We start from the raw sequence: 24,791 nt of genomic DNA, 5'->3' as shown, positions 1-24,791 counted from the left end.
TGTGTGTATGACAAATTTGTGTGTGGCTGGGAACGATCAGTGCAAAAACACTAGGATGCACACACACACACACACACACACACACAAACACATATACAGGTAGCCTTCAGAAATGCCTCAAGCATGCCTTGGATGTGTGTGAGTGTGTCTGTAAGCTCCACAGGTGAGTGTCCAGGTGTGACGTTGCTGGCCCTTGCCAGTTAGGTCAGTGCAGGATTACAGGAGCTGCTGTGTGTGTGTGTGTGTGTGTGTGTGTGTGTGTGTGTGTGTGGGAGGTCGTGTGTGTGTGTTTGGTCGCCCTACTCACCGTTCTCGCTGTCGGATTTGTTCTCGTGCTCCGTGTCGGTCAGCGTCAGAGCGGAGTTGGATCTGCTGGACAGGCAGGAGTTCCTGCCGGACTTCACCCCCCTGCCCCACAGCCGCATGGCGCGCTCCGGTGACATCACGCCCTCGCCCTCCGTGTCCATGTCTGATCCGGCCGAGTATCCGCGGTGAGGAAGGCCCATTTCAGCGCAGAACGCCAGACCACGCCGAGCGGCTGGCTCACAGATACCCAGCTGCCTCAGATTGAAGTTCTGCCCTGGAAAACACACACACACACACACACACACACACACACACACACATTTCAATTCCCAAGTCGCACCACTTACACACACACACAGTACATTTGTATAGGTTATGGGTTTTCTGCGCAGTACTGCACATCCAAGCTAAACACACTCCCAGCTGTAATTAGGGACGACTGCGCAAGTACTGAGACTAACTGTCCAAATGTTTGTGGACACTTCTTCTAATGCCTGCATTCAGCTACTTTACGTGCCGCCCACAAATGTTAAGTCCCAGTCCCAGAGAGGTACTGCCAATAGAATAGGATTTATCGGCACCACACTGCCTTATAATGCCAGGTGTGAGCTAGTAGAGGGTATTAAGCCCCCAAGCATTGAGAGCTGTGTTCTCCGGAATGATGGTGGTGGTGGAGCTCCATCCAGTACTTTTGGGATGAGTTGGGGAGATGGGGGGCTCACTAACAATGCTCTTGTCGCAGAATGCAATCAAATTCTCACAGCAATGCTCCTCCACAAGCTAGCAGAAAGCCTTCTTCACTGGACAGTAGAGTAGATTCGGGCGTCCGTCTATAGGTTTGTGTGAAACTGACCAATGGACAGTCAGAAACTCGTCTCCTGCCTCTCACAGTTTCTAGACTTTGTGTATTTAGTGAAGCTGAGACTCTGGTGAAGCCGTTTCCAGCCCAGAACAGTCCGTCCACATGAGTAAAGGGACGCTTTTACAGGAAACGTGAAGAATTTCCAAAATCTGACTTCACTTATTCAGGTTTAGGGTCAGAGTATCTCCTCACACAGCGCTCTCGGTCACAGGGGGTCTCGTTACCGAGAGAGCTGAGGCTGTTCTGAGCAGTTTGATATAAAACATGTGGGCGTTATCTTACATGCGAGTGTCTTTAGAGGTAATTTAAGAAGATATGCTTAATATCTGGAGAACTGCATATATATGAGGTTTCGGAGTGTGTGCGGCGTTCTGGCGGTTTCCTCCATGAGCGGCGGACGGATGATGGATGTATATGCAGACAGATGGATGGATGGTCAGATGTGGAGACGGATGGATAGAGGTATAGGTGGACAGATGGAGGGATGGGGAGGGGTTCAGGTATGCTTTGTTGTCTGGTTAAGTGTGTGTTTGGAGGTGGGGGGGGGGTGGGGGGCTCAAGGATCGTTGGTAAAACAGGAGCTGACAGGTAAATGGTCCGCTGGCAGCAGGGGAGTCGTTGGGGAAGCGCAGAGCAATGAAAAGATCTCCGGCGCCGGAGAAAAGAACAGAAAGGAAAACACAGCAGTAAAGTGATAGCGGCGCTTTCTGTCCTCCTCTTTCTCGTACAATAAGGAGTGTATCAACTGACCTCCACACTCAGACCAGAGACCAGACAGACACTGAGCTCCTGTACACAGCACTGTCCTCCCGACACACTGGTTTGATTCCTGGATGGGTCATTTATATATATATATATAGAGAGAGCTGCTGTCACACAAAAATCTCATATCTTCAAAATAGCATCTTTACAGGGGGCGGAAAAAAACCTCTTATCTTTCAAAGGACGGCGGAAGATTATATTCCAGGTCCTGGTCTCATTTTACTTGGACGTTTATTCTAGACGCTCACCTGCCATTCAGCTAACATCGACTCAACCTGCACCTAACCCTAACTCTACACCTAACTCTACACCTAACCCTAACTCTAACTCTACACCTAACTCTACACCTAACCCTAACTCTACACCTAACCCTAACTCTACACCTAACTCTACACCTAACTCTACACCAAACCCTAACTCTACACCTAACTCTAACCCTAACTCTAACTCTACACCTAACTCTAACTCTACACCTAACTCTACACCTAACCCTAACTCTAACTCTACACCTAACTCTACACCTAACTCTAACTCTACACCTAACTCTACACCTAACCCTAACTCTAACTCTACACCTAACTCTACACCTAACCCTAACTCTACACCTAACTCTACACCTAACCCTAACTCTAACTCTACACCTAACTCTACACCTAACCCTAACTCTACACCTAACTCTACACCTAACCCTAACTCTACACCTAACTCTACACCTAACTCTACACCTAACCCTAACTCTACACCTAACTCTACACCTAACTCTACACCTAACTCTAACTCTACACCTAACTCTACACCTAACTCTAACCCTAACTCTAACTCTACACCTAACTCTAACCCTGCACCCTAACTCTACACCTAACTCTAACTCTACACCTAACTCTACACCTAACTCTACACCTAACTCTAACTCTAACCCTAACCTTGCACCCTAACTCTACACCTAACTCTAACCCTAACCTTGCACCCTAACTCTACACCTAACTCTAACCTAACCCTAACTCTAACTCTACACCTAACTCTAACCCTAACCCTAACTCTAACTCTACACCTAACTCTAACCCTGCACCCTAACTCTACACCTAACTCTAACTCTACACCTAACTCTACACCTAACTCTAACTCTACACCTCTTACTACAAACCCTACACCTTGCACCCTAACTCTATACCTAACTCTACACCTAACTCTAACTCTAACCCTAACCTTGCACCCTAACTCTATACCTAACTCTACACCTAACTCTAACTCTAACCCTAACCTTACACCCTAACTCTACACCTAATCCTAACTCTAACTCTACCCTAACTCTAATCCTAACTCTACACTTAACTCTACACTTAACTCTATCCCTAGCTCTAACCCTAACCCTACACCTAACTCTACACCTAACTCTAACCTAATCCTAACCCTAACCCTAACCCTACACCTAACCCTATACCTAACTCTACACCTAATTCTACAGCTAACCCTAACTCTAACCCTAACTCTAACCTAATTCTAACTCTATCTCTAACCCTAACTCTACACCTAACTCTACCGACTCTTTTTAATAGCCTTGATTTCAGAATCAACGAATAAGCAGGTGTCCCAATATTTTTGCCAGCTCAGTGCAAAAGCTGGTGTAGGTGATCAATTACATAAACACAAAAAGTATCAACTGACATCAAACACAAAAACCCTTAGCTTACACAAACACCTCCATCCTCACGCACACACACGCAGACACACACACCCTGAAACACTCTAAACTCAAGTGTGGAATAAAGACACTATCAAATCTCATCAGACGCTCAAATAACTCCAGGCACAACACACACACTCCCCCATGCCCCCCGGCACTGAGGCTGGCACTGTGATCAACCCTGCAACCACAAACACACACTCTACTGCGCCACCACTGCACAGACTACACACACACAGACACACACGCTCATCATCATGCGGGCCACGACTGAGCACAACTGGAAGTTATCTCAAACATCTTTTGGCTGCTCTTTTCAAATGTAGTGATCAAATGTAGCTGCTAATCTAAACCTAAATAACAAAATAAATAATAACAAATAATAACAAAATAATACAAATATGACATTTTAAACACCATTTTTATGTATTTACTGATTTTACCAGAAAAAAACATACATATAATAAATATAATAATAAAGTTAATGTGCTATAATTATTGTACACCACACATTATTATGATTATTATTATTATTATTATGATTAAGATGGTAAATTCAGTAAATGACTTATGTAATAAAACCTGTTTTAAAATGAATAAACATGGCTGGTGTAGCATAGTGGGTAATATTTAGCATTATTATGCTATCACGTACAGCATTGCACAGTTTTAATATTATTTATACTCTTCATATACAATATTATACTGTTTAAATATGATGTATATGTGTATATCACTAGTCATACTTATTTTATGTACAGTACTATACTACTGTTTAAATTGTATTTATATAGTAATATACAGTATTATACTGCTTTATCACTATTCATACTTACTTTATGTACAGTATTATACTGTTTAATTATTATACATGTATTAATATACAATATTATACTGCTTTATCACTATTCATACTCATGGTATGCACAGTACCAAAATGTTTAAATAGTAAATTAGTATTTAAATAGTATTTAAACATTCTAAAATATATAAATAATATCTAAACAATGATGTATGTACTACAATGTTTCAATATTTTTATAGTAATGTACTGTATTATACTGCTTTATCACTATTCATACTCATGTTATGTACAGTATTACACTGTTTAAATATGATTTGTACTGCGATGTCACTATTCATATTTATTTTATGTTCAGTCCTATATTATTTTAGTAGTATTTACATAGTATTATACTGTTTAATTATGATTTATATAGTAATATACACTATTATACTGCTTTATCATTATTCATACTTATTTTATGTACAGTATTATATATATATATATATATATATATATATATATATATATATATATATATATATATATAGAAATGTACTGTATTATATTGCTTAGATATTATTGATATATTAATGTACAATATTATACTGCTTTATCATTATTCATGCTTTATACATTACACAAACATTAATACAATGTTTTGAACAGTACCATCCTTTTTAGATATGATTTATACAGTAATGTACAATATTATACTATATAGCATAATATCATTTATGTAGTAATGTACTGTATTATACTGCTTTATCACTATTCATACTCCTGTTATGCACAGTATTACACTGTTTAAATATTATTTATATACTATTAATATTATTTATATGGTAATGCACATTATTACAATATTTAAATCTTATTTATATAGTATTAATATTATTTACATAGCAATGTATTAATACTGATATAGTTATATTGTTTCATTATATTGTTTTAATATTGGTATAATAATGTACAATAATATACATATATTCATTAAATGTACAGAATTATACTGTTTAAATATGACTTATATTGATGTACAGTATTATCCTACTACTATTATTTATACCCTTGCCTCATACAGTATTATACGGTTGGGATGCTGTTTGTTCTGCATTATTCTACAGTTCAACATTATTCACACTTGCTTAGCTTCAGTGTATAAAGATATATACAATATATTTAATGTACATTATTATATTGATGTAATATTTATACTCATTCGTTTTAATATGACATATACTGTCAGTGCTGTGCAGTTTAATATGATTTACACTGTCATGTACAGCGTTGAACTGCTTAAAGATTTCTGCTCTTTTAATGTACATTATTATATTGGTGTGATATTATTGATATTAATGTGATGTGCAGTGTCATACAGCTTTAGTACTGTATCTGTAGCCCGATGCTGTGTTTGCTGTGCCAGGCCGAGTCCTCACAACTGAACTACTGTAATCAAAATGTCGTAAGTCCCACTGGAGGGCCTAATGGGTTCCATTTGGAGAAGCAATGCAAGAAAAATCACTCCTGGCACATGACCATCTTCACCATTCAGTAATTTCACAATTAAATTCTAATCATTTTTAACTGCGTCAAAATTACAGAGTTAAAAGATTAGGAGTGCAGTTTTACACACGTACACACACACACACACAGAGGGGGTAATGTGGTACAGATGGAGAGAAGATGGCTTAACCACGCCATGGCGGCTTGGCAGTCAGGCTGGTGGTTAAAGTGCCTCTAATCCGGTTGATGATTTCATAAGTATCTCCAGGCCATGAAAGTGTAAACTGGCTTCAAAGGCAAAACTGCTACCACAACAACAACAACAACAACAACAGTCACAGTACCGGTGAAAAGTACTACAGCCGCAATGACAGACAGATTCTTCCCACATACGAATGCTAAACCCACTCTGCTGAGGACAGGGCTGGGCAATATGGCGATAGTTATCAGTACATTGTGGATTTTATCAGTTCATTAAAAAATCAAATAAAAGAAATAATATATATATATAATATATATATATATATATATATATATATAATATATATATAATATATATATATATATATATATAATATAATATAATATATATATATATATATATATATATTTTTTTTTTTTTATGAACAGAAAAAAATTCACAATCAATTTTTTTTAATTACAATATTTTTTTTTCTCTTTTCTTTTTTTTATGAGCCACTGTTTCTTATTTGGGCCATTCCAGCACTCAGATATCAGGAACGATGTACACCATCTCACCTAAATGTATTTACGAGTCTTAAACCAGCTGCTTACTCAAACTAAGGGGTGCAAAAGTTTGGGCACCCCTGGTCAAATGACATATAGTATAGTTTATGATGTGCAATGTAAATATGTCAAATCTTCGCCAAACACTTCTGTACATTTTAATACACAATTACTCTTTCTGTATTATTATAACATGACCAAACAAACACATAAATAAATAAATAATGTATACATAAAAAAATGTATACATATAGTAAAGATATTATAATATATATATAAACACACACTCAAAGTTGACTTATTTACTCTGCTACACAGGGTTGCCCAAATGCTTGCATATGGTAGTGCATAAATAATAATAATAATAATAATTATTATTATTATTATTATTATTATTATTATTATTATTATTGTACAACACTTCTGATCAGCTGGTGTGGTTTCCTTGACAGTTAAAGTAGAGCAGAATGTTGGGTAATATGGGACACATGTAATCAATTAATGTAATGAAGCTCTTATATGACTTTATTTGTATTTAATTAGCAGCATTTTTGTCTTTATACGCATTCTGCAACTTTGACTGAGGGGAATGAACTTACAGTGAATTGTGCACATTTTAAAGTGTTGAATTATTTATTGTAATAATATCTGAATTATTCATTGTGAAAAGTGAATATATTATAGAAACGAGTCAAAAACTTTCTTCTGAAATACTTTATATGTTATAATCTCCTTCCGAGCGCAGATTAAGAGGTTGTTTCATGTCAGTTTTAAGCGCAGTGAGGAAAAACCCACACCTAAGATTCCTGAAACTACATGAAGCAGTTAATGTTTAGCGGCTAATTAAGCTAACCGGCGCCTGAAGAGCACACTTAGCTATTTACTCACGGCCCGAACGCTCCTGAGCTCCTGACCTGATTCTCACGACAAAAAGAGTGTCGTGTAAGGCAATCAGAGGAGAAAACATCCACCAGAGAAGGAGCTGACTGATGATAATTAAAGAATTGTACAAAAACACAATTAATTTCTGAATCTTTAATGGAGTCAAGCTGAAAAAAAATCCATTTCAAGTGAAACATTTTCAAAAGACGTTCCAATTAAACGTGACACAGAGATTTATAATTCATTTCCTCCCTTTAATCTGGATCTAATGATTTCCAAACTCGCAGTGTTGTGTAAAATTAGCCTGTGGACGAGGCCGCATTCCACCGGGGGGAAGATTATCCACCATGGTGAGAGGTGTGTGTGTGTGTGTGTGTGTGTGTGTGTGTGTGTGTTGAGCCCTGAACTACAGAGGCCTGAACCGAGCAGGGAAGAACCACTTTATTCAGATTTCACTGTTTCGGACAAATATTAGGCCCAACTGCTCCTGACAAATGAGCGGGAAAAGCATCTGAGAGCTTCAGCTGATGAATAATTTAGTGAAGTTCTGGCTGAACTGCGGAGCTTCTCTTCCAGCCCGTAATGAAACATTCTTTAATGGGGTTAAAATGTAGAAACAAAATCGCTGTGAAAGCGGAAATGATGCATGCTGATGATCTGCTGTGATTCTGACTGAATGTCCTAGAAATGTGCAATTATTAAAAAATTCATCAATTTCCTCGTGAAGTTTGTAAAATGTGAAATAACAGGAAGAGAATCTTCAATCAGTAAAATAAACAAAGTTAATCATTATTTCACTTCAACTCAATTTTCAACTTCAAAATTAGAACATTTGTACAGGTTATTATGGTACTACTGTCATTATCCCATCTATTTAATTATTCAGTAATTTACTGCACTTCCTGCATTTAATCTCTTTTTTTCTTATTTAAATCTCTGTATATTAGTACAATTTTTATTTGTATTACAATATATGTATCATTATAATATATAAATATAAATAAAATGCATAATCTAAATGATAGGGAATAGGGAAACATTATAACAATAAATATATTATTATTATTATTATTATTATTATTATTATCCTTATTATTCTTCTTCTTATTATTATTATTATTATTATTATTATTTCCTTATTTACTTATTTATTTATTTATTTTTGGATAATTTGGTTTTCACAGAGTGACAGACTTCCCCCCCCCCCCCCCCCACCACCTAGCAACAACATTGCAACCACCTGGGATACCAGAGCTACCAACAAGCAGCCACTAAGCAACTCCTAGCAACCACCTAGCAACCACATTGCAACCACCAACCTGGGTTCTTACTCTTATGTTACACTGATACCAATACACATTACAATACACACTGCAGCACCCATTTGGTTACATACTAGCAACCACCTGCTAGTAACCACCTACCTGGGATGCTATAGCGACTATCTTGCAACCACCTAAAAACAACCACTGCAACCACATAATAACTTAGTAAATCAAGTGGCAACCACTTAGCAACACCACAGCAATCACCTGGAATACCAGAGAAACTCAAAAGAAACCACCTCCTAACTTCATAACACACATGTGAGACACCATAGCAATCACCTACTTCGGATACTATAGAAACTACCCAACAATGCAACTCCATGGCAACCACTTAGCAACACCATAGTAACTTATAAACCACTTGCCAACACCATAGCAACAACATGGGATACCAGAGCAACCAACAAGCAGCCACTAAGCAACTCATAGCAACCACCTAGCAACCACATAGCAACCACTAAGCAACTGCATAGAAACCACATCCTAACTTAGCAACACCATAGTAACTTATAAAGCAATTAACAACACCCTAGCAACCACTGAGCAACTCCATGGCAACCACTTAGCAACACGATAGTCACTTGTAGACCGCTTATCAACCCCATAGCAACCACCTGGGACACCAGAGCAACCACTAAGTAACTGCATAGAAACCACCTTATAACTTCATAACACATACCTGAGACACCATTACAACCACCTACCTGGGTAGTATAGCAACTACCCAACAACCACCTAACAATACCATAGTAACGTACAAGCAACTACTTATCAATATCATAGCAACAACAAAGCATCTCCACAGAAAGCACCAAACAGCACCACAACAACCACCTAGCAACAACATTGCAACCACCTGGGATTCCAGAGCAACCAACAAGCAGCCACTAAGCAACTCATAGCAACCACCTAGCAACCACATTGCAACCACCAACCTGGGTTCTATGGCAACCACCCAACAACCACCTAACAACACTATATCAACCTGCAAGCAAGTACTAATCAACTCCATAGAAACCACCTAGCAACACCCCAGCATGCACATTTTGCAACACCGTAGCAAATCACCTGGGATACCGGAGCAACCAATAAGCAACCACAAAGCAACTCCACAGTAAGCACCCGACAAAACCACAACAACCACCTAGCAACTACTTAGCAACAACATAGCAACCATCCAGGATACCATACTAACTTCCTAGCAACCACCTAGCAACACTATCACAACCGCCTAAAATGCAAAAGAAACTTAGCAGCATCAGCAGCAGCAGCATCAGCAGCAGCAGCAGCAGCAGCAGCAGCAGCAGCAGCCCGGCCGTTCTTCGAAGGTGGGAAGCGCTTGAGCCGTGCAACTGCTCTGTCCTTTCAACAGGAGACTCTCTCCTACTCTTCACACACTCGGTTCACTGGGAGAGCATCAGACACATCAGAGCGGGTAAACTGATCAGAGCAAGTCCTGCTCAGATATTCCAGCATTTCAGAGAATTAGCTGCTATGACAAAAGAGAGGGAAAAAATCATTGATCTATTAACAAGAAAGTATACGGGCCATTAACTGGAGTAATAATTGAAGTTGCACAGAAGTTCAATTAAAATCATATAAATTCCAAATGAACACCAATTAGTGCAAATGAAATTGTACATGATAAGATAATTAAGCAATTATGGCCTTTCTCTGAAATATTTATGAACTCTTAATTCCTCTGAAAGAACCAATGAACTGGTAATGACCTTTATGGAACTTTCTTAGGGAAGTGGAGAACAGCCCATTACCAGCTACGGGACATTTACCCCCCCCTCCCCTCAGATGAATGTGATAGTAAGCAGACGTTGTTACTCACTCACTAATTAACTCCTTCCATACGCCCTCTGCATCGGCCAGAATTATCCAGCGTGCTCCACTTTTAATGTGGTCAGCACCCCACGCTGGAAAATACCGGGCCAGTGAGGGGGACAAAGCTGATGGTGTGTGTGGAGGTCTTCCGCATGAGCGCTTTGGGGAGATGTCAAGGACAAAGTGAAACACTCAGCAGCTTGGCAGCGTCTGCGCTGTATCACTGAGCTTCGTATGGGAGGGGGGTGTGTGTGGGGGGGATTCCCCTCCTCTCTGTATGATAAAAGTGGGCTAGCATTAACAGAGTGGGCTAAGCCACACCCTTTATGGCCCGCTGTAATGTGGTGTCATTGCCACCACTTTCTAAAATAAACACACCCCACAGACCGGGAGCCGCTAGCGCCATGGTGAGTGATAGGGGGTGGGTTAACCTTCCTTCATACTCACGCACACACACATACACACACAGAAACAAACACAACAACCATATATATATATATTTGCTGTTATGCAAAAATCTATTTCTTTGCATAGTATAATAATTAAAATGACTCTCTACACAAACTGACTCCAAAATGAATAAATTACTTACAATTATTATTATTCTTTTATAAATATTATTATACAATTCTATTTATGTACTTATTTTTTTGCTTTTCATGTAAAGTTACTTAAAAAAAAAAATTAATAAAATAATAATAATAATAATAATAATAATAATAAGTACAAACACGTAAGTAAAAACATTATTAATATATTATTTTCTATATTAATTAATGTAATATTCTTTTATGGACCATTTCTATTGGTCCATTTATTTGTTTACTGTAATATACATGCAAGTTAAAAGTAAAATAGGTTCAAGTTTATTTTTGTATTTTAGTAAATAATATTTTCTAACCTTTACCCTGAACCTCAGGTAATCTTTACCTCAGGAACCAAAAAGAAATAAAATAAACAACTTAAATAAATAAATAAATAAATAAAAAAATAAAAATAAAATAAATAATAATAATAATAATAATAATAATAATAATAGATTAGTTCTACTGTAGGTTAGTTCTGCTTTTACTACAACTACACAAACACACACACACACACACACACACACACACACACACACACACACACACACACACACACACACACAGTCAGGGCTCAGTGTGTCACAAATTGCTGCTACTGAGACAACAACAGTGGGAAGCCACTGCATCCAGACAGCACACACAGCTACACACTCACCTGTACTCGTGCAAATTCGGACGCAGCCTTGATGAAAAACAAAAACAAAACAAAAACAAACAAACAATAAATAATAATAAAAATGGGACTGAATGACGCCCTTAACTAAACACACCCTTCTGCTCTAGCTTTACACACAGGCAAACACACACTCTCGTGGAGAAGTGTGTGGGCGGGTGCTGAGGGCTGTGGGTGTGAATGCTGAGGTAAATCCTGCTGATGAAGCTGATGAAACTGGGTGAGCTGGGTCACTGCAAGCGCACCTCTGTCCAGAGTCCAGTAATTAGTAATACCGCGAGCCGGCTGGGGCGCACTGCGGGCCCGGAACCAGAGCAGTCACTCGGTCCAGGCCCGAGCAGACAGTCTTGGGGCTGTTTGCTGTTGCTGATGACCCGTGAGGGTTCAGGCTGGGAGTGTGAATGTGGACTCCAGAGTTGGAAGCGAGAGGTCCGGGGGATCTGAGCCGGGGTTCTGGGGTGCTGGTAAAGCTGAGCGGATCTACGAGGGGCTTCGGTCCAGGTGTACAGACGTCCCAAACCACACAGTCAGGTCTGTTAGAGATCCCTGAGCACCTCCACAGGCTGGGAGTAGCGTATAAGCTCACTTCTGCTCACACAGTAACGGGACGATGCTGTTGGTAAGCTCTGAATGTGATGTTCGGGTAAGAACATCAGCAGTAGGGCGGTCAAGCTTGAGTCTGAGCTACATTTAGGACGCGGCCGGAAAGGGTAGAATTTGACTGTTTGTCAAACACTTTCTTTTCCTGCTCTCTTCTTCTTTATCAAGGCAATGATTTTGTGTTGTATGTCTGGTTTTATAGACTACAGTACTTTATATAACCGAAATTAAGCACATAGCTGAAGGACCACGTATGAGGAAAAATTCATTTAAAAATTGTAAAAATAAAAAGCTGTGGCCTGAATTTTGCCCATTTTGTAAATGAGATAATAAAGAAATAATAAAAATTCTATAATATATATATATATATATATATATAGACTTTAAATTCCTAAATGGTAAATGCTCATGTTTAAGTTTGGCAAGGCTAAACCTGTCAAAAAAGTGTAACAAAAAAATTGAATAAATAATAGTAAAAATTATATATATACTTTTAATTCTTAAATGCTAAATGCTCATGTTTAACTGTAATTTTGACCATTTCTTATTTATAAATAACACTAAACCAAACACGTCAATCAATCTGAGATAACATAAAAAACTGTATGAATCAGATTTTTCAATTATATATAATAATAATAATAATTTTTTTTGGATTAACGAACAGAAAAGGGTTACATTGCAAAAAAACAGCATTAAAATTTCAAGAAAAAAATGACGATTATTATAATTATTATTATTATTGTACATAAATCCACATTTTATCAGTGTATAATACAAACATTCTCAGAAGAACCTATAAAGTAGCTTTAAATTGCAAATGTGAAACTTCTTTAAACCTTTAAAAACTTTACAAAATTACAACCATCTTAGAACGGACGGTTCTTTAGTATTTCTGTAAATGTGAATTGTGTAAATTTGCTGAACACAAATTAAATAGGATTAATGAACATGATTAGGTCTTTAAATTGTGAACTTTTTTGTTTATCTGACAGTTCGACATATGTTATATATGTTTTTATACAAAAAAAATATTTTATAACACTTTTATATACTGAAATATGAACAATGCCAACTGGCAGCTTTACAGCAGGAGGAAAAAACAGAACTGTAAACAGTAAGTAAGCAGAACTGATTCAGAGTCATTTTGGAGTATTTCTATTGGCCTATTCATCATGAAATTCTAATACAATGTAAAGAAGAACTGCCAGATTCACATAATGGAGAAAAGCCAAAAATGGAGATACAGGGTTTTTACGTGAAGCAGACAATGTGTTATTTATGTCAGTAATGTACATAAAAACACTGTTTTATCAGTGTACGGTTTAAAAGTTAATTCAATAACATTCAATAACACACAAAGAGTGTGCCGTCGTAGAACCATGTTAGAACGGGCGGTTCTGTAAACAGGTCTAAATGTGAATTGTGTAAATCTGCTACAGATAAAATATGATCAATTAATATAACTGCATCTTTGCAAGTTCACTTACTTAGTAAAAAAACTGTCAATACATTTTTAATTATCTGAGAAATAAATAAATATTACTATTATACAATATGCTATATATAAAAAACATACATTTAATGTATATGTTATGTTCTATAATAACATATTGTCACTGTCACACAGAAACCTCTCCAAAACAGCAACGTTACAGGAAAAGCCATTTTGGAGCATTATTATTGGTCCCTATCATAATAAAGAAATAGAAAATGTAAAAAAAACTAAAAGTTAAAAATGTTAACAAAATATATATGATATGTATATAATAAAAATATTAATAATAACAATAAAAAACACTAAATAAACAATTTATTGTTTAAACATATTTCTTATTTGTCATTGTCCATTAAACCCTTTATGGCATCTTTTTATAAGAGGTCTATTTTAATGTAATATCTTGGCTAAATCACAACATTTAGGTTAAATGTGTAAGTTAGCCTGAATACTGTCGGTTTAATGATGTTTTGTGTGCTCTGTTAATTAAGAAAAGAATAAACAATTCTTTACAGAAATATTTTTTGAAAGAATATTAAAACAATTTTATCATTATAATTATTTATATTTTAAAAATGTTTATAGATAAGAAATTCTTTTATGGGCTCTTTCTATATCTTTTAAAGTATAGAAATCATCCTTTTTTACAAAGTTTTTTACTTTTTGTTGTTTTTGACATTTTTAATTTCTTTATTATGATAGGGACCAATAGCAATGCTCCAAAACGACTTTTCCTGTAAAGCTGCTGTTTTGGAGAGGTTAACAATATTTTATTATATAACATGTTAAAAACATCTGTATGTTCTAAAAGTGTTTAGCTCCTTACACAATAACAAAAATATGCTATATATAATATAAACATAAATAAAAACACATTTTAACAGTGATTAATAAAAAAAATGCTGAGCCTTCATATCACTTTTAGTAAGAGTGTAGATCAGTCAGAGCGTCTATGTTCTATGTAGGAGGTTAGGCAGCGGACACCCAGCACATCTTCAGGTTGACCGTGTGAGTTAGCATGGTAATTTACAGAATCCTTTTTGAAAAATGAGTCATAGTATATAAAAAGCGTACGTTATATATGTTATATAATAACAAAAATATGCTTTATATAATATTAATGTGAATAAAACTTATTTGTAACCGTGTTTAATATAAACGTTGTCGGACAAACCTTTTCTGTTGGTTTAAAAGTGTGTAAAGCTTCTTTAAATCTTTATGTATATATACATATAAAATATATATCAAAATTAATGCAATTTTTAATAAGAATAAAAACAGATCATCCAGAGCGTCTATTTTAGTAGAACAAGAGTAGGGTAGGCAGGGGACACCCAGCACGTCCTGCATTCAGGTGAATTGTGTCTGTATACAGCCAGTAAGTGTATATACTGTATGTCTACAGGTAACCGTCCCGAGCCAGACCTGAGAGTCTGTTAACTTGACTGAGAGCTAACTGGGGTAAACTGCGTAACCCAGGTAACCAGCGTGCAGGTGCGTAAAGGCCAGGTGAGGTGACCCACCTTGGCGTCCGTACTCGTCCATGTCCCTGTGGACCATGTCTTTGACGCGTGTCCCGTACAGCAGGCGTGAGGAGTCGTGCTCGAAGGCTTTGAGCGTCTCGCTGGAGCTGTAGGACTTCTGCGTGGGGACGCGGCACTCCTCGCTGTCTCCGGACGAGCCCGTGTAGCGCCGCTCTTTCTCCCGCCGGCTCTTCGTCAGCGAGCAGTAGGGCCTGCGCTCCTTCACATCCATCCTGTCCGCATGACGCACAAGGGAGCGCAACACACACACACACACACTCAAGCACGCACTGCAACACAAACGCCCACAAACCGACCGCACGCCGCTCGCTCTCTCGCTCTCTCTAGCTCAGTACAGGCTCCGCCCACCAGTCAGCTTAGCGTCTTTTACCTGGAGAGAGAGAGAGAGAGGGAGAGAGAGAGAATGGGAGAGAGAGAAAGAAAAAAAGCGTGAAGCGGAGGTCAGCCTGCACTAAGCTGTACACTTAATCTTCCCAGGATTCACAAATCCCCCCCACCTTCTGGACTCTCCTAACACAGTATGCTTTTCTTCTCTCTGGGACAGTGTGTGTGTGTGTGTGTGTGTGTGTGTGTGTGTGAGAGAGATTTTAAGCAAGTATATTATTTTATCTCGGCTCGCTGACAGCTAAACTCATTTTAGCTCGAAGCACGGACAGTCTTTTACAGTCTTTTTATAGTTTATATATGGACAAAAGTATTTGGACACCTACACATTACACCCACAGGAGATATTATGACGCCTCTTTCTAAACCCATAGGCTTTATTAATACAGAGCTGGTCCCCCTTTGCTCTAAGCTCTACCAGCAGCAGCAGGTCTGGAGCTCTGCTGCAGTTACTGAGTCAGTTGGAGGCTTTTCTGCACTCTGCTCTGAGCTCAGCACTCGGCCCTGACCCCGCTCTGTAACTTTACGTGGTCTGACAGACACTCGGTGGCTGAGCTGCTCTCTGTGAGCTGTTCCTCCTAAACTCTTCCACTGTTCAATAATAATAACACCACTCACAGCTGATGGAGGAAGATCTAGGAGGGAAGGTCTAAATTTCACCAGCTGACTTGTTGTTGTTGTTGGTGCAGCGGTGTCTCCTATTACATACAGAACCACTCTGGAGTTCAGTGAGCTCTTCAGAACCTCCCGTTCTTTCACTGATGTGTGGAAGAAAGACTAGGGGCTTGGTTATATGTGTCCCAATACTTTTGTCCATATACATACCTATTTTCAGTTATGTAAATACACAGAAACTGCCTAAGATGTCAGTTTCCTATAGAGGACATGTTCAATTATTTACTTGAAGCATCAACAAAACTTGAACAGGGGCGCCCAAACTTCTGCACAAGCCTGTATGTAATAAGCACACTTAAGCAATGAGCTCTTTACACACCCCTGAACCCTCGAACCCTGAACCCTGTTCACAAGCAGAACTCGGCATGGTTCAGCATCCTCTACGATGGAAAACATGCTTGTACGGCATCTGCATAGTGTAGATATACACTGTCTACAGCTGTGCTATACACTGCTACTATATACAGTGCTGCAGTAAAGGGATGAACTGAATATTTGGCAACAGAAATGATTTGGCCGTAAGCGTTTAAAAAGAAATTGGCGTTCGGCCAAATAAAGTGAAAAACACGAATAATCAATACCGAACAATGACAGTTTTGATGACGTGATTAAATCGCAGCCAGCGTGGAGTCAGGCACTCTTAATAAATGCAGCAAACACGTCGGCATGTGTGGAAGCATTTCAATGTGTCAGAGAACGTCCCAGAGAGAATGACCCAGGAACGGCCGTCTGCAGACATTTCATTCATGCAATGGTGAAAATAGTAGCAAAATGAATGAAAACCTGTGAAAATCAGTTCAGTATTTGACCAAAACGTTGCAGACTCAGGTCTACCTGGGATAATTCACAAACATAAAATAAATAAATAAATTAAATAATATAAATTAAATTAAATTAAAAGAACATAATTAAAAAAAACAAGACAAAGTAATGTAAATATATATATATATACATATATATAATTGTATAAAATAAATAATAATAAAAATAAAAAAAATATATAAAAATATTTTCAAAAATAAAACAAGGAAAAGAAATAATAAAATAATAAAATAAGATATACATAAAAAAAAAAATAAAGTACAAAATAATTTAAAATAAAGGAATATAAAATAAAAGAAAGTAAAAGAAATAATAAAAATAAAAGGTTTTTTTTTTTTATAATAAACCAAAAAATAATAAAATTAAATAAAATTAAATAAAATTAAAAGTCTCTGGTCTAAATTTCCACCCTTTTAAGCCTCTATCATCATTACTGGATCAAACGGGCCAGAACCAGCATGTGTTTAATTTATCCACACATTAGCATACACAGCACACTCATCCAGTCATTTCCACTTTCTTACACTCCAGCTTTAGCTCACAATCTAAACTCCAGCTGTATTACCCCTGCGTTTATATTCACTGTGTTTGAGTCATTATCACTGTTGATGAGTGTATTCACCCACTCGCGTGGTTCCAGTCAGGTGAACCAGGTGTAGTACTCTGCTGCTGAATATCTGTAAGGACTTATTCTCTAGAACAACAGCAAAATCAAAATCTGCACACGACTGTAAGGATCCCGCAAAAACCTTTTATCTCCAAAACTGGAGCTTTGAGGAAAACGAGTCATTTTGGAGCATTTCTATTGGTCCATTCATCAACTGCCAGATTCTCATTAAGGAGAAAAGTGAAAAAACACACGTGTGTGTGTGTGTCAGTGTGTGTCAGTGTGTGGTTTAGACAGTGCAGGGGGAGTGTGTGTGTGTACTGAGAGTTATTCTTCAGGGGTCTGTGAAGTGTGCACTGGTGGGTTTGTGGTGAGGAGGAGAGGGGGGGGGGGGTGTAATTGATGGCCGCTCTCCGCTGGCCTCTGATATGTCAGGAGTTACTGATAACCCGGACACGGCCATTAGGGAACAGGAAGGAAAACAGGGAAACATCTCGGCTGCGGCGCACAGGCAGGCAGGCGGGCGGAGCTCCAGAGAAAAAATAGCCAACAACCTTTCATTAAACTCTGCCAGCAAGAATTAATTAAATCTACCTACGACGTCCTGAGAAACGAGAGAGGCGAGCAGGGGAGAGAGCTGTTAATGGGAGACAGCGGAGAAATAAACGACAGCGCGGGCCCCGGGGTGCTGTTCAGATGTTTATTAGCCCAAACCCGCTCTGCTTCTAATTCTGGCTGGATAATTGCAGTGCTTTAATTTCTTTCTTGGCTGGCCTTGTTTTGGAGCTCTCTCGCACCGTACGTGCTCCGCCGCTCGCGCTCAAACTGAGCCGCTCTCGCTTTTCCAACTTTCTGTCTGTCTGTCCTTTCTTCTCCCACTTTCTCCATCACTCGCTCTGTCAGAGAGGTGAGAGAGTCACAGACTGCAGCACAGCTTCTGCACTAAACACAGAGAGAGGGGGTAAGAGAGAGAGAGAGAGAGAGAGAGAGAGTAAGAGAGAGAGAGAGAGAGAGAGAGAGAGAGTAAGAGAGAGAGAGAGCGGAGAGGTGAAGAGAGAGAGTAAGAGAGAGAGAGAGCGAGAGAGAGAGAGAGTAGGAGAGAGAGAGAGAGTAAGAGAGAGAGAGAGCGAGAGAGAGAGAGAGAGATAAGAGAGAGAGAGCGAGGAGAGAGAGTAAGAGAGAGAGAGAGCGAGAGTGAAGAGAGAGAGTAAGAGAGAGAGAGAGCGAGAGAGAGAGAGAGCGAGAGTGAAGAGAGAGAGTAAGAGAGAGAGAGAGAGCGAGAGAGAGAGTGAGTAAGAGAGAGAGAGAGCGAGAGAGAGAGAGTAGAGAGAGAGAGCGAGAGTGAAGAGAGAGAGTAAGAGAGAGAGAGAGCGAGAGAGAGAGAGAGTAAGAGAGAGAGAGAGCGAGAGAGAGAGAGAGTAAGAGAGAGAGAGCGAGAGTGAAGAGAGAGAGTAAGAGAGAGAGAGAGCGAGAGAGAGAGAGAGTGAAGAGAGAGAGTAAGAGAGAGATTGTGAGAGAATGCGAGGGAGAGAGAGAGAGTAAGAGAGAGAGAGAGCGAGAGAGAGAGAGAGAGTAAGAGAGAGAGAGAGAGAGTAAGAGAGAGAGAGAGAGAGAGTAAGAGAGAGAGAGAGTAAGAGAGAGAGAGAGAGAGAGAGTGAAGAGAGAGAGTAAGAGAGAGATTGTGAGAGAATGCGAGGGAGAGAGAGGAGAGTAAGAGAGAGAGAGAGCGAGAGAGAGAGAGAGAGTAAGAGAGAGAGAGAGTAAGAGAGAGAGAGAGTAAGAGAGAGAGAGAGAGAGAGTAAGAGAGAGAGAGAGAGAGAGTAAGAGAGAGATTGTGAGAGAATGCGAGTGAGAGAGAGATGAGTGGATGAGAGGGTTGTGAGTGTGAGCTGTATTAACGGTGTGTCAGTGGGTGTGTCGGTGGGTGTGTCAGTGGGTGTGTCGGTGGGTGTGTCGGTGGGTGTGTCGGTGGGTGATGGATGCTGACGTGTGATTGGACAGACTCCGAGTGTCCCGAGCGCTTCCTCTGAGGATCAGCACTCTGTTGGCTGTTGTCAAGCACAGGCGGAGCTCCTTTGATCTGATAGATTATAAGGGCTAATGAGGTCGTCTCTCTCTCTCTCTTACACACACACACACACACACACACACACACACACACACACACACACAGACAAATCATCTTTCCACAGTGTTTTATGAGGTTGATTATCTATATAATTTTAATTAATTTTATTTATTTTTTTGTATTAAGAGGCTAAATTTGAAAACACACACACACACACACACACACACACACACAACACACACATACACACACACACACACCCCAACAAAATGTTTCAGTTAAGAAAGTGAAAAAGCTTTTTTATTTTGTTGCATTAAATGTTTAATTAAAAATAACAATAAGAAGAACATCCATAATGTAATATTATTCTTTTTCCATTTTATAATTTTATAATTTATTTATTTTATTTTTAATTTATTTTATTGCTTTTGTAATATAATAACAAAAACAGTGATAATGTAAGGAAAAACAAACCATAATTCAATATTTTTATAATTTGAGGTTTTGTATTTTTTTACTTGTTTAATGTAATTGCAAAAAAAACTAAATAATATAAATAATAAAAAATATATAAATAATAATAATAATAATAATAATAATAATAATAATAATAATAATAGTAATAATACATTCTAATCAATCAGTATAAATCGGACATCATTTATTATCTTATTTATTAATATATTTATTGTAAAATAAAATAATGTAAAAAGTTTTATTTATGTATTTTTATTATACGATTTAATGATTATAATTACAGTTAATGGATACATGAACAAATTTAAATCACAAGTTATAATTTCAGTAACTGTCTGAGCTGTACATCGCCAACTATATAAGTTATAAAAAGCAACACTTTCCTGAGTGAATATGTGTGTGTGTGTGTGTGTGTGTGTGTGTGTTCACGCCCATAATTATCTGATTTTCCACTGTCTCTATAAATAATTAAGACTGGTTGATCAACTCATTATTGATTATTAAATTGTTAATTAAAATGCTGCGGGTCAGAGAGAGGCTCGGGGCTTTAAACAGGAAGTCACTGACAGCACTAATGTGGCAGATCACTCGTACCGGACCACTGCTGAGGTATCACACGGCCACAGAAGGACCGAGGAGCGGCCGCCGAACAGCCCGTTCACATTCAGAGAGAGGGACGGGTGCTACATGACCAGTGCAGCTGTATTAACATGAACAGAGCTTCAGGACTGCGGCTCGGCTTTACTGCTGTGAGGAGGGGCAAACGGACGAAGGGGTAAGTGTAGGGGCAAATAGAAGATAGGGTGGGTGTTTGGGGTAAAGGGAGGGTAAAAGTACGAAGGTGTTTTGTAGGGACAAAATGAAGACAGGGGTTTGTAGGGACAAATGAAAGATGGGGTGGGTGTAGGGGTAAAAGGAGGGGTGAAAGGACGAAGGGTAAGTGTAGAGACAGAAGGACGAAGGGGTAAGTGTAGAGACAAAATGAAGACAAGGGTTTTGTAAGGGCAAAAGCAAGATAGGGCAGGGGTAGGGGTAAAAGGAGGGGTAGAAGGACAAAGGACTAAGCATAGGGACAAAAGGAAAAGGGGTTTTGTAGGGACAAATGAAAGATGGGTAGGTGTAGGGTAAACTGAGGAGTAAAAGGACAAAGGGGTAAGTGTAGGGACAAAAGGAAGAGGGGTTTTGTAGGGACAAATAAAAGATGGGGTAAGGGTAGGGGTAAAGGACAAAGAGGGACAAAATGAAGAAGGGGTTTTGTAAGGGCAAAAGGAAGATAGGGCAGGGGTACGGGTAAAAGGAGGACAAAAGGGAGATAGGGTAAGGGGTAAAAGGACAAAGGAGTTTGTAGGGACAAAATGAAGACAGTGTTTGTAAGGGCAAAAGCAATATAGGGCAGGGGTAGGGTAAAAAGAGGGGTAAAAGGACAAAGGAGTAAGCGTAGGGAAAAAAGGAAGAAGGGGTTTTGTAGGGACAAATGAAGATGGGTATGTGTAGGGGTAAAAGAAGGGGCAAAAGGACGAAGGGGTAAGTGTAAAGACAGAAGGAAGAAGGGGTAAGTGCAGGGATAAACAGAGGATGGGGCAAGTGTAGGGGCAAAAGGAAGAAGGGGTTTTGTAGGGGACAAATAATAGAAGGCAGTAGGTGTAGGAGTAAAAGGAGGGGTAAAAGGATGCAGGGGTAAGTGTAGGGATAAATAGCAGATAGGGCAGGTGTAGGAGTAAAAGGAGGGGTAAAAGGACGAAGGGTAAGTGTAGGGGCAAAATTGGCCGTACTTGCGAAGGGTTAAAGACAGTGTTCATAAATTACAGCACAGCGGCCTGTAAAAGTGTCCTCATACTTTTATCTCAGCTCTGGTCTCTGTCTCTCATTCAGCCGTCCCCCCCCACAGCTGGATTTCGGATCAGAAGAGGGACTGGACAGTGTCCGTTTCAGGAGACAGCTCTCAGGTTATGGTGTTTTATGGTGTTTTATGGCCGTTTCTGTTTCTTTTTTAGGAAGCGAGGGAGGCAGGGTAAAGAATTCACCTTTCTGAAGAGAAATGTACATCGTATATCAAACATCTGAGTCCGAAGCCCGGCAGTTAAATAACAGTGGGCGATATCTGAGGCTCGAAAATATACAGTGCCTATGAAAAGAAGGCTGTGTTCCCTGTGCAGGGACGTCCCGGACAGGGGACTGTCCTCACTTTAGCACTCAGCTAAAACACTGACTGTAAACTCTCCACAGGAGGGGACGGGCTGCTGCACACCAGAGGAAGGGATGGGGCAGAAGAAGGAGCCGGGGTGGGGCAGGGGAAGAGCATGAGTGGGTTGTAAAAGCAAAACGTGGTATGAAAGGGTAGGTGTAGGACCAAAGGCAGGGGCGTGAGGAGGACGGGGGTAGGTGTGTGGGTGAAAAGAAGAGGGAGCAGGTGTGGGGACAAAAGCAAGAAGGGGGTAGGGATGGGGTGAAAGCAGGGGCAACTGAAAGAAGATGAAGAAGGGTAGGAAGGGGCATGTATAGCAGCAAAGGTAAGAAGTGGTTTGTAGGGGCAAAAGAGGGAGAAAAATAAGAAGGGGTGCGTGTAGGGGCAAAAGGAATAAAGGGTTTTGTTGGGGCAAAAGGAAGACGGGGTAGGTGTAGGGCAAATGGGTGGGTAAAAGGGAGAAGGTGTAAGTATAGGGACAAAAGTACGAAGGGGAAAGCATACGGGCAAAAGGACGATAGTGTAGGTGTAGGGGCAAAATTTGTGGCAAAAATACGAGAGGGGTAAGTGTAGGGGCAAAAGGAAGACGGGGTAAATGTAGGGGCAAAAAGGATGATGGGGTAAGTGTAGGGGCAAAAGGAAGATGGGGTAAGTGTAGGGGCAAAAGGAAGACGGGGTAAGTGTAGGGGCAAAAAGGAAGACGGGGTAAGTGTAGGGGCAAAAGGAAGATGGGGTAAGTGTAGGGGCAAAAGGAAGATGGGGTAAGTGTAGGGGCAAAAGGAAGACGGGGTAAGTGTAGGGGCAAAAGGAAGACGGGGTAAATGTAGGGGCAAAAGGAAGATGGGGTAAGTGTAGGGCAAAGGAAGACGGGGTAAGTGTAGGGCAAAAGGAAGATGGGGTAAGTGTAGGGGCAAAAGGAAGATGGTGTAAGTGTAGGGGCAAAAGGAAGATGGGGTAAGTGTAGGGGCAAAAGGAAGATGGGGTAAGTGTAGGGGCAAAAGGAAGACGGGGTAAGTGTAGGGGCAAAAGAAGATGGTGTAAGTGTAGGGGCAAAAGGAAGACTGGGTAAGTGTAGGGGCAAAAGGAAGATGGTGTAAGTGTAGGGCAAAGGAAGACTGGGTAAGTGTAGGGGCAAAAGGAAGATGGTGTGAGTGTAGGGCAAAAGGAAGACTGGGTAAGTGTAGGGGCAAAAGGAAGACTGGGTAAGTGTAGGGGCAAAAGGAAGATGGTGTATGGGGCAAAATTAGTGTAAAATCTGCAACCACTGGTCTTTCAGATTCTCCAGAGGAGGGGGACGTTAGGAAGATACCAGGCTAGATAATCATTCCCCAAACACCAAACAGCTGGAAACAGCCGAGAACAGAGCTCACACACACACACACACACACACACACACACACACACACACTCTGTCATTATGCTGCAAGTGAGAGACAAACAGACAAGCAGCAGAAACCCACAACCGCCAGTCCCTCGTATACATCACCCTCATCAAGCGGCCGCCACAGCTGGGAGAAATCACTCTCTCTCTCATTCATTCTCTCTGTCTCTCGCCCACCCTACTGTACACAGTGGCATACCTGCTCAACCACGTATCTCAGAAAAGACTACTTAACCCCCACGAAATTGGAAAAAGAGTCAGTAAAGCACTGCTTGCGGCTGTGAGTGTATATGTGTGTGTGTGTGTGTGTGTGTGTGTGTGTGTTTCCAGCGCTGTGCACATCGTGTTCTTCAGGGGGGAAGTCATGTGGAAAGGTAACACTTCGACTTGACAGGACGGGTTAGTCCTTAACCAGGGCAAAGGTGGAATATGCAGTATGTGTGTGTGCGTGTGTGTGTGTGTGTGTGTCTTTAGGCCTCCTGAATGACCTCAGACATCGCCTGAGGTTACACACCCACCCTTCTCCTGTCTGTAAGATAGTGTGTGTGTGTGTGTGTGTGTGTGGCCCCTGCATTGTTTGTGCGTCTCTATAGGTG

At 39.8% G+C, this 24,791-nt stretch overlaps 1 protein-coding gene across 1 annotated transcript in view; it reads right to left on the bottom strand.

The window, feature by feature from the left end:
• tenm3 (teneurin transmembrane protein 3) overlaps nt 1–24,791 on the bottom strand; it is an 890,613-nt gene that overhangs the window by 308,799 nt on the left and 557,023 nt on the right. The window contains 3 exon segments of the mRNA XM_072677215.1: nt 308–580; nt 11,937–11,963; nt 15,576–15,966. Coding sequence (XP_072533316.1) covers nt 308–580; nt 11,937–11,963; nt 15,576–15,807 — 532 coding nt within the window. The 5' untranslated portion in view covers nt 15,808–15,966.

The sequence above is a fragment of the Salminus brasiliensis genome, chromosome 4, assembly GCF_030463535.1.
Source record: "Salminus brasiliensis chromosome 4, fSalBra1.hap2, whole genome shotgun sequence".
Lineage (NCBI taxonomy): Eukaryota > Metazoa > Chordata > Actinopteri > Characiformes > Bryconidae > Salminus > Salminus brasiliensis.
Note: the sequence above shows the minus strand (reverse complement) of the source record. Positions and strands in the feature narration are given on the sequence as shown.